The sequence below is a fragment of the Macaca thibetana genome, chromosome 4 (genome assembly GCF_024542745.1).
Source record: "Macaca thibetana thibetana isolate TM-01 chromosome 4, ASM2454274v1, whole genome shotgun sequence".
In the NCBI taxonomy this organism is placed as follows: Eukaryota; Metazoa; Chordata; class Mammalia; order Primates; family Cercopithecidae; genus Macaca; species Macaca thibetana.
The window spans coordinates 24,850,805-24,867,047 of record NC_065581.1 but is presented as its reverse complement, the minus strand read 5'-3'; the positions used below and the strand labels follow the sequence as shown (position 1 = coordinate 24,867,047).

Sequence of the window (16,243 nt, the reverse complement as noted above, 5' to 3'; positions counted from 1 at the left end):
TGTGAATACACATGTATATGCTACTACCTTTGTACATTCTTGCTTTGAAAGATATTTACTACCTAGGCAAATCTGAAATTGCTCCTATTTCTGCTAAACTCAATAAATAAAACAATGACATCCATCAGAAGGTATTTATGTGGCAGGCAAGCTTTGACCTATTATTGTTTAATTCAAAAAACAGCAAGAAAACTATCAGTATGAAGTAAGGGTGTATTTATCAATGTTGTATCCATGCTCGTTAGATAGAACAATCCTAATGGTTTTCAAAGGTCAATGGTACTCTTTGTTTGCAACATCTTATATCCAGATGCCTAACAAATGATATGTAATTGAATGATTCAATTAATCAGTTTATTTAATGAGCCATTGCTGACTCATAGGTAAGATAAATGCTTGCCTACAAATGGCTTTCTGCTAAGGTGACTACATAGGTATACTTCATCCAAAAGTTTAATTCTATTTGGCTAGGATAGGTTGATATTTAAGCAAAAACAAAGAATAAACTTTCTCGCTACACAAAGTAATAGATTAAGTCATTATGGCTATACCGATGGTCCTGTGAGCACTGTCTCCTTATTGAAAGGATAACAAGCTCAGAAACTTTGGCATACCCACTAGTAGGGAAAAGGGTTGCAGGGGCAGTTCCCCCAAAAGACCACATGGGTGACATAGCCTGACCTGCATTGGAAGAGATATTAGCACTTGGGTTTCTAAAAGTTTTGTGGGGATCTCCTATATCAGAACAATTTGCAATGTTTACTTAAAATTTCAGATTCCTGGCCCAGCCCTAACCTACGGAATCAGCACCTCAGAGTGGGGCCTGGGCATCAGCATTTTAACAAGCTCACCAGATGAGGCTTAGCTTTAAAGTATGGAAACCACACTCTATGCCAACCATCAAACAAAAGATGTCATCAGCAGATAGGACACTCCTTGAGTCTTATATCTCCCTCTTAATCAGAGATAAATCCATTGACCCTGAAGATTAAAGATGATTCTTTTCAATTTCATCATTCTTCTCAGTGGAGTTGAGTGCATTGTTGAAGTAAATAGCAACAAAGAATCCTTTAATCAAGAGAATAATTTTTAGTCTCTTAATGTTTGCATTCTAAGCTAAGTGTCATTGATATCTGTGTAGAGAAAGCAATTATGGAAAATTGTACTCCTCAGACAGGTTATAGTAATGCTTTTTACTAAGCAGCCAAAAGTTTGCCTTCAGAACAAAAGGGGACTCTTAAACTCTGAAATCTAGTATATGCATCTCCACCTTCTGGATCTATAGTTAAGCTTCCTTTTTGAAGAAACAAAGTTCATACTGAACTGAAAATTCAAACAGTGCTAGGTAAGTATGCCTCCCCAAAGCAATAGGTTTTATTTGCATTTGACAATGCCTGATGGTATTGTTGTTTGTTATCCGTCTGAAAATTATTGTAGTTAACTGCAGTCAATTAAAGATAGTACCAGACTTGTAGAGATAAATATCATTAGGAATAACTTTAGAACAGGTTTTTTTTTTTTTTTCCCCAGCTAAGCACAGTGATGTGCACCTGTAGTCTCAGCTACTTGAGAGGTTGAGACAAGAGGATCACTTGAGCCCAGCAGTTAGAAACCAGCCTGAGCAACATAGCAAGACCTCATCTAAAAAAAAAAAACAAACATTTTTTTCAACCCTAGCACTGCTGGCATTTGCAGATAATTCTCTCCTGCAGGAGCTGTCCTCTGCATATAGGATGTTTAGCAGCAGGCCTGGCCTCTACCCACTAGATGCCAGTAGACCCCTGGGGGTCAAAATTGCCTTGGGTTGATTGAGAATCACCTCCTTAGAAGAATTAGCTGATTATCAGGCTTATATGAGTATAAAATCAATAGTCATTTGAAAAGGGTATAATATTATTATTTAGAAGCATAAGTGTAGATGTGTAGCAAAAGAAAAGTTCATTTATATTGCTTCCATTTTTTTTGTAATTGTCATATAATTTACATGAAAAAGAGTTCAGTTCTTAAGCGTTCAGTTTGATATATTTTGACAATTGTGTTTTACCCTAATTTTAAGAATAACTTTTTCTGTTTACAGTTGAGCCAAGACTTTACAAAAATTATCTTCACAAAAATTATCTTCACTATATATCCCCAAGTTACCTTATGAAATACTAAATCCGGATATGTAATTATCAGGATTACAAATCCTAATATTGTGACACTACCTCTTAAAGTGATATTAGCCTAGGATACTACAAAGTTTTCACCTTGGTATGAAATTGTATAAACTCTTTCAGTGTTTGTTCTATAAACAGAAGGCTCTCATCTTCCTTATTTAATACTTACAGTCTTATTTAATACTTACTTATTTTTATTATTTAATACTTATTTAATAATTTAATACTTACAGAAGGCTCTCATCTTTCTTATTTAGTACTTACAGTCCACCCATGGACCCACAAAGTCACCTAGGAGTCATTTTAAACAATTCCAATGATGGCCTCAAACAATGCAAGAGAGGCGTTTCCCTTTTGCGTAATTTGAAAACAGGATTAGAGCAAAGTCTGTTTTGAGACAAAATGTATCACAGTGGCTAAAATAAAAGTGATCGGACCCTATCTAAAAGGATAATACTTCTACAGGATTCTCTTTGTAGAGGTCAGAAATATAAAGTACGTTAATCATGTAACAATGATCTATGTATTTTCTTTCAAGCCTGACATTTATTTCTGTTTCCTGTTTTGATTCTGGCAGGTAGATGAACTCTATGAAGCTTATTGTATCCAGCGACGCCTCCAGGATGGTGCCAGCAAAATGAAGCAAGCCTTTGCAACATCCCCTGCCAGCAAAGCTGCCCGGGAGAGTCTGTCAGAGATCAATCGGAGCTACAAGGAGTACACAGAGGTATAACCCACTAACCTGCTTAAGTTGCCGAATCCCATCTGGCCTGGTGTGAATTGTTGGTAATTGCCAAGAACAAGGCAAACAGCAACCCACAACCTCATTCCACCCTCTAGAAAGAGGTTCCACTGTTAGCCTCAAAAGTATGCAAGAAAGGCAATCGGTGGAATTGCTTAAAATGAATGAATAAGCTGGGAGTGGTGGCACATGCCTATAGTCCTAGTTACTCAAGAGGCTGAGGCAAGAGCATTGCTTGACCCCAGGAGTTCGAGGCTGCAGTGAGTTACGATCGCACCACTGCACTCCAGCCTGGGTGACAGAGTGAGACCGCATCTCTAAAGTAAAATAAAATGAATGTGTAAGCCACATTGCCCTGATTTGTGTCCTTGAAACACACTTCTAAATATTCTAGTGTAAATCGAGCCGAGTTTTAGCCCTGGAAGTGGAGCAGACCCTATGGTTCAGATAGCTACACTGGATGTCAGTGTTGGATATCAGTAACACTCTGCCTACCATGTTTTTTTTTTTATTGTGAGAAATTTTTATCATAAAGGAGCCAAGATTAAGAACCGTGAACACAAGTGTGCTTTCCTGGTTTCCAGCTCTCTGGAAGAGGTAGAGAGGTCTTCACTCCTCCTGGGATCACCTAATACCAATGTCTTTGATGAAATGACTAAATTATTAAAGCAGCACTCCTCACTATCCCATGAGTCTTTGTTCAGAGATCAGATTTCATGAATGAAGTCATCAGCCTGTAGAGGGTCTGTTGGACAATTCCCAGAGCTGAGCATCTGTCTCAGCCCTGGAATCAGAGGGACAGCTTGGATGACTGTCAGTAGGATCCCTTTGTGTGTACACTCCCACGTTGCCTCTTGTCTAAACCAAGTTTGTCTCTTTATTTCACTTAAAGCAGGGCTTCTTTACCTAACTTCCTCCTTTAGAATTATTTATTTATTTATTTATTCATTCATTCATTCATTTATTTTTGAGAGATGGAGTCTTGCTCTGTCGCACAGGCTGGAGTGCAATGGTGCGATCTTGGTTCACTGCAACCTCTGCCTCCCGGGTTCAAGTGATTCTCCTGCCTCAGCTTCCCAGCTAGCTCTCCTGCCTCAGCTTCCCAAGTAGCTGGGACTACAGGCGTGTGCCATCACACCTGGTTAATTTTTGTATTTTTAGTAGAGATGGGGTTTTACTATATGTTGGCCAGGCTGGTCTCGAACTCCTGACCTCAGGTGGTCCGCCCGCCTCAGCCTCCCAAAGTGCTGGGATTACAGGCATGAGCCACCGAGCCTGGCCTAGAATAATGTTTTTTAAATGCATAAAATAAAATACATAGGAATTGAAAAGAAGAAAATATATTGAAATATAGTTATTTCAATATCATCAGTACAGTTTTCAAAATATTTCAAAAGCCCAATGTGTGACATAGTTCTATGCTGCTGCGTTATTAATACATCAAATTATAAGATCTAGTAGTGGCTCTAATAACTACTGAAACGTCAAAGTAATGAAAAGTATAAATGATTTTTTAAAAAGTTATCTGCAATAAATGATGGGACATGAACATGTATGTGATTTCTATCAGTGTCAAAGTCACAGGTATGGCTAATACTGCTGTGGCTCGTTTTCTACCTTCATCATCCCTAAACATGTTTAATTTCAGTTAAATGTTAGTGAAAATGAAGATCTGACTCTTCCTACCCTCCCCTATCCTACTTTATAGACCTGCAGATTGAAAATTCCTGGCCTAGAAGCAATCTTAGTTCATGAGACCCCATTTCTGCAGATCTCTGAAATCAGGAGAACCGTTTCCGATTATAGAGGATGTTTATAGGACAAATGCTGATAACTGACCAGCAGCATGCAGGGACTGTCTGTGTTGGCATATTTGCAGGTCATTTCAGACAGAGCCACCCTTGATGAAGTGTCAGGGCATGGCATCATGACCTTGCTCACAAATTCAAAGACATAGAGTGCAATTTAAACTGCCTTAGAGAAGAAAGAAGTCCAGGACTTCTGTAGCCTCATACCACATTTGGTGTCAGGTGGTTTTATATCCTCACGGCCGGGTGCAGTGGCTTATACCTATAATCCCAGCACTTTGGGAGGCCAAGGTGGGAGGATCACTTGAGGTCAGGAGTTCAAGACCAGCCTGGCCAACATAGCAGAATCCCGTCTCTACTAAAAATACAAAAATTAGCCAGGTGTGGTGGTGTGCCCTGAAATCCCAGTTACTCAGGAGGCTGAGGCAAGAGGATCGCTTGAACCTGGGAGGCGGAGGTTGCAGTGAGCTGAGATGGAGCCAGTATACTCCAGCCTGGGTGACAGAGCCAGACTCTATCTTAAAAAAACAGAAAAGCAAAAAGACAAGAAAGAAGTATATCCTCACATAACCACAAAAGCCAGGATTTTGTTATGATGAGGGTTTAAAATGAGGATTTAACAACGCGGTCAAGGTGGCTCAGGTGCATTTGCGTGTGCAGCAATGTTCATCAGTGGTTGCGGGGGTGGAGGGGTGCCGGGGGGTAGGGGTGGGGCGGAATTAAGACTTGTCCTCAAGTATTAACCTAGCTGCTCTCAAGTTTTTCAGAGAGACTGGTAGCAATCCTGACATGCGTGATAGCGTAGTTGATATTTCCAGAAACTGTTTCTTCACAGAGGTGCCCAATACTCTGAGGAAGTAAATTGGTTTATAATACTGAGGCTTTGTTTTCAAGGCTTTCAAGCTACACAGAGCTCAGACTTCAGAAAGTTTTCCCCAACCTTGCTAGCTAGTTCACATAGTGAGAGCTTACAAGGGAAAAAGCAAAGCCATTCTCTCTGCATCCCATGAGAGTGATCATTTGGAGCAGAACAAAGAAACATAGAAGAATCAGAGCCTCTAGGCTGAGTTCCTCAGCATACAGAATTCAAATGGAAGCAATATCAACCTGCACTAATCAAGCTGGCCATGCTTTTGTCAGTGAGGTCACCCTCGAACCCCTAGCCTTGTGGGAGGCTGGCAACTGAGGAAGAAGCCTGCAGACATCACCCTGCATCAAGCTTCAATGGAGACGGCTGCTTAGCATAGCAGCAGCAGCATCCAGATTGTAAGGCTTACACTGGGAAGCCTTACATGCGGCAGAAGGTCAAGCAACAGAAGGGCCTCCCTGGGACTGCCGTGGCCGCAGCACTTTCCCTTTTCATTTCTAACTGCAGTTGTTCTATTTAGGTCCTCAGGTATTGAGGAAGTAGGGTGAGGGTAGTTATGTATCTAACCACACGTGCAGATGGTGTTACTCCTTCTCTCTATCCTGTTCCTTCAACATCAAAGAGAGGACCACTGTCAGACCCAAAAATTATTTTTGGGGTGCTGTGGCATTGCAGCAGGAAGTTTGCCTTACTCATTCGAGCAGAATTCAACTCTTGTGCTCTTTTGGTCCCACATTTTTATTCAGAAAAATTTCAAACCTATAGAAAAATGGAAAGACTAGTACATTGAACACCATACACCTTTATCTAGATTTACCAATCGGTAATACTTGGCCATATTTGCTTTCCCTCTGTCTCATATGATCAAATCCCCCCTCCATGCCCCTCAAGTCATTTGACAGTAAGTGATAGACATCATGACATTTCACCCCATAAATATTTTAACCTGGATCTCTTTTTAAAATTTATTTGTAATTCGCAAGTAAAACCTGTTACATATTTATGGTGTACAACATGATGTTTTGAAGTATGTATACACTGAAATATGTAATACAATGGCTAAATCAAGTCAGGGATCTCTTACTTGTAATAACCGATCTACATTTCCTACATAACCACATACCACTACCACAAGTAAGAAAATTGACCTTCATCCTATAGAATTATATAACATATTGTCCATTTTCAAGTTTTCCCTATTTGGATCAATAATGTCTTTTATAACTGTTTTGATTGATTTACTTTCAAATCAGAATGTAATCAAGGTTAAGATGTTACATTTGGTGATTATGTTTGTCTAGTCTCTTTATCTAGAAATTATGATACTGCCTTTTTGTAGAATGCATGCTAATTCCTATAGTCTACCCCACATTCTGAATTTGTCTATTTTTGATATAATCTGACTTGCTCTTCTATGCCCTAAATTTCCTGTACACTATAAGGTGGGCTTAGACTCAGATCAAACATTTTGTCAACAATGTTTCATAGGCTGTGCTGTGTTGGGCAAAAAGGTAAATGCTTCTTGTTGTTCATGCAGTCATGCTCCTGTTAAAATGTCGTGTGCTTTGAGCTGTTGGGTGAAAGGCCAGTTCTCATGCTCATCTCCTGTCCTCTTTGCAGAATATGTGCACCATTGAAGCGGAGCTAGAGAATCTGCTGGGAGAATTCTCCATCAAGATGAAAGGTATTCTTTTCCCTGTTTAGAGAGAATAAGGAGCCATCTCTGCAGAGCGCAGAGCTCCTTAAAGTTTGAGAGCCCATGCTATTTTTATTTTCCTTGCAAAGACGCAGTGCCACCCACTCTCAACCCTCCCCACTTTTGATAGTTTACTGATGCTTCTCATGCTGAGGCTTACCTACACACACAAAAATATTATGACAGAATCTCAAACATACACAGAAGTGGAGAGAACATTATAATGAACCCCCCATAAACCTATCACCTAGATGTAATAATTAGCAAGATTTTGCCACGTTTGCTCCATCTCTTTGCTTTTGTTTTTCCTTTGATAAAAGAGAAGTCCTTTGATGAAATAAAACCCAGATATGTCAGTCTGCGGCTATACACTTCAGTATGCATCTCTTAAAGCATGGGGTTGTCATCTTACATAACCACGATGCCAAGTACTGTCACATTTTCACAGCTAACAAAAATAATAAGCCTTGGTTATTAACCCATTCCATTATCAAATTTCCCCCATTGTCTCAAAAATGCCTTGTACATTTGATTAGTTCAAATTAGGATCCAAACAAGGTCCATGCATTACAATTGGTTGTTAGGTATATCTTTTAGACTTCCTTTAATCCAAAACAAACCTCTCCCCCCCTCCACCCGCTTTTTTTTTCTACCCTTGACTTGCTGTAGAAACTATTGTACGGAATGTCCCACATTCTAGCTTGTCTGTTGGCTTCTTTGTGGTGATGTTTAAATTCTTCCTTTAGCTCCCCATGTTTCTAGCAAACTAACTATGAAATTTTATAAATTTTGGTGTTAAACCCACAGAGAATTTTTCCCCTCCCAGTGCCTTTCTGGTATTTATTCCAGAAAGGTCCAAACTAGACACATGATTGAGTTATACCACAGCATCTTCAGAACAAAAACGAAGTCTGATTTTAGAAAACAGAGCATTGCTCAGGTGTTGTCAGATTTACGGCTCAGTGGCCAAGCATGGCTGTCAAATGAGCGGCCATCACAGCAAGTCAATTTCTCTTCTGAGTTTTGGCCCATTTGACTGCAGCGAAAAGGGCTGGTGCTTATGCAATTCTGAGGTTTCTTAGCAGCTTGATCCCTGGGTTGCTAATGGGGATTTAATCACCCTCTTTCTACTTTCTGCAATTAAGGGAGTAAAGAAAGGAGACTTTTTTTGAAAGGGCTCGACAGGAGGGCTTCATTTTCCAATGAATCATCTAACTCAGGAGGGAAATTATTCTGTCAAGCACTAGGCACTGACATGTGAGAGCCTGTCTGAGAATACCTGGAATAAAAATGACCTTGACCCTCAGCTTCCCAAATGGCTGCATGCTTCTCTTCCGGCAGACCTGGTAGGGAATCAGTTTAATATTCAGTGTTAAATTTCAACACTTGCTTTGCTACTGAGTCTGGCATCTGTGCTTTTTTCCATTTTTTAGGTCCATTCTCTACATTTTTGGGTCCTCACTTGAGTCAGTGGTTCCAAAATCACTCAGGTCCATAGTCCCACACTGGGCCCTGGAATTTTTATTTTAACTTTGAGGATGATTCTATCAGCAGCCTGATCGATCCTGGAAAACAACTGCCCTGAATCAGTGTTTAGCAGAGAACCTTCCCTCTACTTCCCCCAACACTCAGACGCCACCCACACAGACTAGCACAGTCGCAGAGTCTCGCAGCCTAACGGTAATGCAAATCATGCACATCGCCTATCGCTGCTAATATTAATACGTACTGTATTTCTCCTATTTCTGATATTCAGTATTAACAAATGCATCTATTTTTGTGGGATGGTAATTTCCTGATTTTACATATGGGAAATAGGGGCCTAGAGGGGCTAAATGACTTGTCCCAGGAGTCACACATAAATTGGAGTCAGACAAGAAACTGAATTCCAGGGTTCTTTGTTCCTAATGCATTCCCACCTCTAACTCCATGTTATGAGGGAAGTTCAGAGCTGAGCAGACAACATAAACCATTGCTCAAAGAATGGTCTCCCTTATGGGCAGATCCTCTTCAACCTAGCACAGAGGCACGCACCCTGGGAGTGGGATGGGAGGAAAGGGACCACCCTCGGACCAGATCTGGAGCTTCAGGCTTGGTGGTCAGTGAGGGGATGATGCTGGAGTCCCTGCCACCTACTGGGGGACCTGGCCACCCCGCTACATCACAGCCCTGATGGGCTGATGAACTTGCTGTGGCTCCCACTCCTCCGTCTCCCCCTCTCTCTGTTGTTCTTGCTCTCCTGCCTGATCTTCCTGAGAGTCTACCTGAACACTTGGTTTCTTCCATGGGGTTTTTCAGGCCTGAAACGGAATCTCCTTCCTCATTGATAGACTCCTGTCTCCTCCACTGTCCTCATCTAACATGCAAATTCAGAAACTACATCTGTGAAGCCTTTCAAGGGTAAACGCCCCCATGGAAATCTTTCTCTTCCTCCATAAAGAGAAAGGGAAACCTTCTCATGCTGCCAAGAAATCCTATTGTCTTTGCAATCAGCTGCTTTCTCATCTGTTATTCATTCTGGTAAAAACTACTTCCAACATACATATTGACAAACTGAGAGTATGTCATAATACTCTCAGACCCAGCAACCCCCAACTTCCTTGCACCACACCCTTCCTCACTTCCCTTTTGCCCCACCCTCAACACTAGACAACAACTTTTTGGGGTAGTGATGTTAAAGAGAATAGAGCAAGTACTTACCAAGTGCCTGCTATTGGCTAGGCACTAAACTGCATTCTGATGACTGGTCCCTGGCCTTGAGTTCCACATGGTCTACCAGAGAAAAGGGACATATGAGGCTGTGCATTCTCATCCAATGGAATGAATGACCACCTGAACAACAGTGTGACCCAGTTTGCTACAGAAGCAGGAGGGGAGAGGAGGAAAAGGTTGCCACTCACTTCTCCAGGTGGGGAGGGGAGCAGGAAAGAGGAAGGCTTCCCAGTGTAATATATGGTGAACAGCACCAGAATAGCATTCACCAAACAGAGGAAAGCCTGTTCAGAGGTGACAAGTAGACCGGTGTGGCTGACGTGCTTGTCGGGAGAAGAGCTATGGAGAATTAGTTGGGTGTTGATTATAAAAATCCATGAATGCCAGGCCGAACGGAGAGCACTTAATCTGCAAACTATCAAACAGGATGGAGGTAAAGAGATGTAGTTCCTTAGAGCAAACTAGTTCTCCAAATTATTACTTGGTTCAAATGAAGTTCCAGGCAGTGTATATATCCAGTCTCTGCTGGTCCTTACAGTTTCCAGGGCAGATCAACATTCCTGAGAAGGAAGAACCACCACTGAGCTAGTAAACTTGCATTATTTATGCCTAGTCAATAAATCAGTAAGGCCTGTAATAGGAGCTCCTGACTGTATAGCTACTTGGTTGGTTGTCTTAAAGTAGGAAGTGTGAAGGGAGAAATGATGGAGAGTGTTCTGGCAGAATAGTGTCTGAGCAAAGGAAGGCAGGCAAGAGTAGGCAGCTGCTGTAACACCCTCCAAACGAGGCTGTGGAAGAGGTATTAGATCAGTAATATGTGAGTACCATGAAACATCCAAAGGTATGACCCCTGCAAGTCCCCCATGCCCACCCTCAGAGGTAACCCCCATGCTGGTTTTTTGAGTGAAAGCTAGAAAGCTTTCATTAAGCTTTCTAGATCATGCACTAGTAATCACAAACTGTTGAGAAAACTTGCAGCTTTCTCTAACCGTGAAAATGCCAGCAGGCCCCCAGACAAGAGCCTGAAAGAAACCTGGCCAGGCCTCAAAGACAGACTGTAACTGTCATTGCCCCACTGTTAGTGCTAATTCCGTGGCCAGTACCACCAGTGGCTTACACTGCAGACAGAACTTTAAGAAGCACGGCACAAAAGCTGTTTGTGCCTAGATAGTGCCGTTGTGCTACATTATTGCTACAATCAGAGGATCAGTGATGCCACTACAGCAGTTCCAAGAAATTTTGCTTAGTAACGTGGGCTGAGATGTGAAAAACACATCACTACCAAGTACCTTTCTCATATTCAGTTTTCTTCAGATATAAAATTTCTGGTAATTTTAAAGGTGGGGAAACAAACACCTTCAAAGGATTTCCCCTTTATCCACCTTTATCTAGTAACAATGCCAGATCAGTTTCTTTTCAACCAGTCTTCCATTGTAATTACATAAATAAACAGACAATAAATTAATCCTGAACTAATTTGCAGAGGTTTTGTTTTGTTTTTGAGACAAAGTCTTGCTATGTCACCCAGGCTGGAGTGCAGTGGCACCATCTCGTTCACTGCAACCTCTGCCTCCTGGGTTCAAGCGATTCTCATGCCTCAGCCTCCAGAGTAGCTGGGATTACAGATGCCCACCATCACACCTGGCTAATTTTTGTATTTTTAGTAGAGACAGGGTTTCTCCATGTTGGCCAGGCTAGTCACGAACTCCTGACGTCAGGTGATCCGCCCACCTCAGCCTCCCAAAGTGCTGGGATTACAGGTGTGAGCCACCGCGCCTGGCCAATTTGCAGAGGTTTTTAAAGAGTACTTTGGATTGTATTAGAATTAGCATGTCCAGTTTAGGATTTACAAAAGCCAGTCGATTGTACTTTCTTTCAGAAGTATTTTTTTAAAAGACTAACTAAATGCTCCAGAAAATTATTAGTGGAATATAAACTTCTTCAATTCTGCTCTTATTTCAGTAAGTCTTTTTAAGTGGCTTGTTGTGTTCTAATTATTAGTGAAAGCTGTTCTTAAATGTACTGGCTCCACGGGCAGGAAGGCACGGACGAGCTGGTGAGTTGCTGCCACCTACTGACAAGTGATGGTAACAGCACGTGTTTTTTTTTTAAGCATCCGGGGACCTTTTTTGCTGTCAGCTTACCCATGCAATGTCCATCAGTCAGGTGAAAGTAGAAGCATTCATTTAAGACTCTCAACTTAATTGGGTTTTTTGCTTTGTTTTGTTTTTTGAGTCGAGGGTCTCGCTCTGTCACACAGGCTGGTGGAGTTCAGTGGCTCACTGCTGCCTCAAACTCCTAACCTCAAGCAATCCTCCTGCCTCAACCTCCTGAGTAACTGGGACCATGGGCGCACGCCACCATGACTGGCTAATTTTTAAATTTTTTGTAGAGATAGGGTCTCACTATGTTGCCCAGGTTGGTCTCAAACTCCTGGGCTCAAGTGATACTACTGCCTTGATGTCCCAGAGCACTGGGATCACAGGTGTGAGCCACCATGCCTGGCCAAGAATCTCCAGCGTACTAACAGGGCTATTCATAGAAGGCAAAACACATTGTGTGATACCACCCACAGCATCTTTATATGGGTAAAATCACGTTTAAATAAATATATAAACAAACTTTGTGTTATAAATAGTGTTATAAATGGCAAAGGTTATAAATAGCAACTCAAGGAGGCTGAGGTACTAAGGGACCCATTTGTCATATGGACATCTTTGTGTGGGAACAGTCTAGGACTCACAGCTGTTTCTGGACCAGCTCATCAAAATTATTTCCTCGGACTGCCTCTAAAAAGTCACTGGGTAAACAGGGAGGAACTGTTCGTGTCTTCTTCAATCTTGACGTAAACACTTTGAAAGTAGTACCTTCTTGTTTTTTTAAAACATTGAGAAATATAACCAAAAAATTAAAATCATATATAATCATTCCACCCAGTGCTAAGCTTTTATTAAAATTATTAAAATATCCAACCAACTTTTCTGTGTGTACACACTGCCTGCCAAGGTGTGTGATCTTTTTTACATCTTTTTTCTGTATTACAAAATATATGATCTTTTTAAAAATCAAATAAAAATTATCACTTAATGACAAAAATTTAACTTTCTCCTTAATTCTACCCTACCAGAGATCATTATTTTTTAACAGTTTGGTATGGTTTTCTAGACTTTCTTCCCCAGGGATCCATTTATATATAGCCAAGGTTATACTCTATGTAAGGCTTTGTGTCCTTCCTTTTTTTTTTTTTTTTTTTGAGACGGAGTCTCGCTCTGTTGCCAGGCTGTAGTGCAGTGGTGTGATCTCGGCTCACTGCAACCCCCGCCTCCCAAGTTCAAGTGACTATCCTGCCTCAGCCTCCCAAGTAGCTGGGACTACAGGTACCCACCACCACACCCAGCTAATTTTTGTATTTTTAGTAGAGACGGGGTTTCACCATGTTGGCCAGGATGGTCTCAATCTCTTGACCTCGTGATCCACCTGCCTCGGCCTCCCAAAGTGCTGGGATTACAGGTGTGAGCCACCGCACCCAGCTACCTTTTTTCTTTTTATACTTAATATTACATTATAAATCTTGCCTTTAACTAAAAGTTCACTACAAATATTTGTACTGAATTCTTTGCTTGTGTTTTTGGATTTTTTCTGAGATGAAGTCTCGCTCTGTCATGTAGGCTTGAGTGCAGTGGCGTGATCTCTGCTCACTGCAACCTCTGCCTCCAGGGTTCAAGCGATTCTCCTGCCTCAGCCCCTGAAAAGCTAGGATTACAGGCGAGCACCACCCCGCCAGGCTAGTTTTTGTATTTTTAGTAGAGACAGGGTTTCTCCATGTTGGCCAGGCTGACCTGGAACTCCTGACCTCAGATGATCTGCCCACCTCAGCCTCCTAAAGTGCTGGGATTACAGGCGTGAGCTACCACATCCAGCCTGTACTGAATTCTTAACTGGAAATCTTATAAGACTTTATTTTTTTCCTTCAAAAAATTTTTAAAGGATAAAGATTTTTACCCATTTTTATTAAATTTGTTTGGTTCCTTGAATAAAACTTTTAGTCTTTAGGCCCCAGCGAACGTAAAGGGCTTTGCTTTGTGATTGGCACGAAAACAACTTAACAGCTGACTAAAGCCAGAAACAACTGATTAAAGTAAAGCTGGGTCACTGACAAGCCTCTGTTGATGAGATTAGTTTCCTCATTTGCTATGCACATGTGACTAGCACACCTTCCTCCTCACACCTTTATTCATGCTTGACACAGTAGACATTCAAGAAACATTGTTGAATACACACATGTCATTCACTCAGCCTGGAAGTGTCTGTACACCCATGTCCTCATTTTACTGTGGTGAAACTTTGTTATTCAAATGCTGCTTTCTTCTATGAAACTATTCTACATTAAATAAGATAGTCTCTGTTTTTTTATTTTAATTATATAGTAATACATTCTCATAAAAATACAGAAAAAAGCAAAGATCTCCTTCTGTCTCTCCACTGCTGTTTCCCTCCCTGATGCATATCAGTTTACTGTGTGTTTTCTTTTTCTCTTCTCTTCTCTTCTCTTCTCTTCTCTTCTCTTTCCTTTTTGAGACAGAGTCTCACTCTGTTACCGAGGCTGGAGTGCGGTAGTGTAATCACGGCTCACTATAGCCTAGACCTCCTGGGCTCAAGCGATCCTCCCACCTCAGCCTCCGAGCAGCTGGGACTGCAGACATGCACCACCACACCTGGCTAATTTTTTTTTCTTTTTAGTAGAGATGAGGTCTCACTATGTTGCCCAGGCTTGTCTTGAACTCCTGAGCTCAAGTCATCCTCCTGCCTTGGCCTCCCAAAGTGCTAGGATTATAGGAGGGAGCCAATATGCCAGCCTTGTGTCTTTTCATATAGATTACATCTTTCATTAAATAGTAGATGGCATGTACTCAATAAATAGTATTATCCCACTCTTGGATATATCATCATTACCACGTATTAAGGACCTACTATGTGTAAGATGCCATCTGTTGTTGTTACAAACAATTCTATGAAGTGGACACTGTTATCCTATTTTAAAGATGAAGAAACTTGGGTTAAGTAAATTTTCTAGAGTAGGATAGCCAGTAGACAAACAAATTAACCTCAGGTGTAACTCCATCTTACTGTCTGCAAGTCTTTGTCTGTTTCATTTCTGTGGGCTTTAACCGTATTTTGTTCTAGATCATGGGGATCCATATAATCTTTAATTTCCAAATTATTACCCCAATGCCTAGCATAGACCCTTGCATACAGCAGACTCTCAGTAAATATCTACAAAAGGAAAGAAAAAGACTGGACAAAGCCAGTATTCCTGAGATGGCCTCAGATGGTGACCATCTAGTCCGATAAGATTTGTTTTTGCTGCTGCACCAGAGAGAGATCTCAAACTGAGCGGATCCAGTTAGCCGTGACTTGCTGGATGGCACAGTAGAAGTCCCATCTTTCTTTTGGGGGTGTATCATTTGGTTGGTTGGATTGATTTTGTTTTCTTAATCACTAGCTTTGTGTAAGTAATAATCCATTTTCAGGGATTTCATAACAGCAAATTGTATCATTATACCAGATAAAAAGGATAAAGAAAACATCAGAATGAGTAAATTGGAGGGCAGCAAGGGAAATAACTGCATGGAATCTTAACTCAAATGGGAGGCACCTAAAAATTACACATTTTAGGACAGAAGGGAAAATAGGAGACCAGATTATCTTCATGGGAATATGTTGGATAAATATATAAATCTTTCTGGCCCTAATACCCTAACCCTGGAATCTGCTTGGATCTTAAATCAGCCCAAGATGTACTGAGCTCTAGCTCCCCCTCTTGCCCAGCCTCCCCTACCTTGGAAACCACCTCTTCCATCACTTCATCCAGGAATGTCTTCTTTACCTGTGATAGAAGGAACTCCCCCAAAACAGTTGTTCCCCAGGAATGGCCCCAAAAAGTGTTATGTGAGTTTGCACAAAGTTCTGACACTTCACCTGAATTCTTTTCAACATGCCAGTATGTGTCTATAGAGAGGGGAAATAATGTTCTACACCTCACTTTCCAATTGCTTGGTTCCAGGTCTGGCTGGATTTGCGCGCCTCTGTCCTGGAGATCAATATGAAGTAAGTATTGTCTTGGTCTGGGTGCTGGAATTACGGACCTGAAGGGTAGGGGCCAGTTGTCATGTCATTTTGCTTCTCAAGTTGTCTTTTTTTTTTTTAATTTTTCATTTTGAAAAACATTTTAAGCCAATGAGAAAGTCTGGAAACGGG

At 41.2% G+C, this 16,243-nt stretch overlaps 1 protein-coding gene across 9 annotated transcripts in view; it reads left to right on the top strand.

Annotated features, from left to right (window-relative positions):
• The window catches only part of RIPOR2 (RHO family interacting cell polarization regulator 2), a 239,407-nt gene that overhangs the window by 182,777 nt on the left and 40,387 nt on the right, over positions 1-16,243 (top strand). For all 9 annotated transcript variants that reach the window (XM_050788192.1, XM_050788191.1, XM_050788200.1 and 6 more), the window contains exons 7-9: positions 2,737-2,886; positions 7,198-7,261; positions 16,050-16,093. In XM_050788192.1, the coding sequence (XP_050644149.1) occupies positions 2,737-2,886; positions 7,198-7,261; positions 16,050-16,093 (258 nt within the window). The remainder of the gene's footprint in view (positions 1-2,736; positions 2,887-7,197; positions 7,262-16,049; positions 16,094-16,243) is intronic.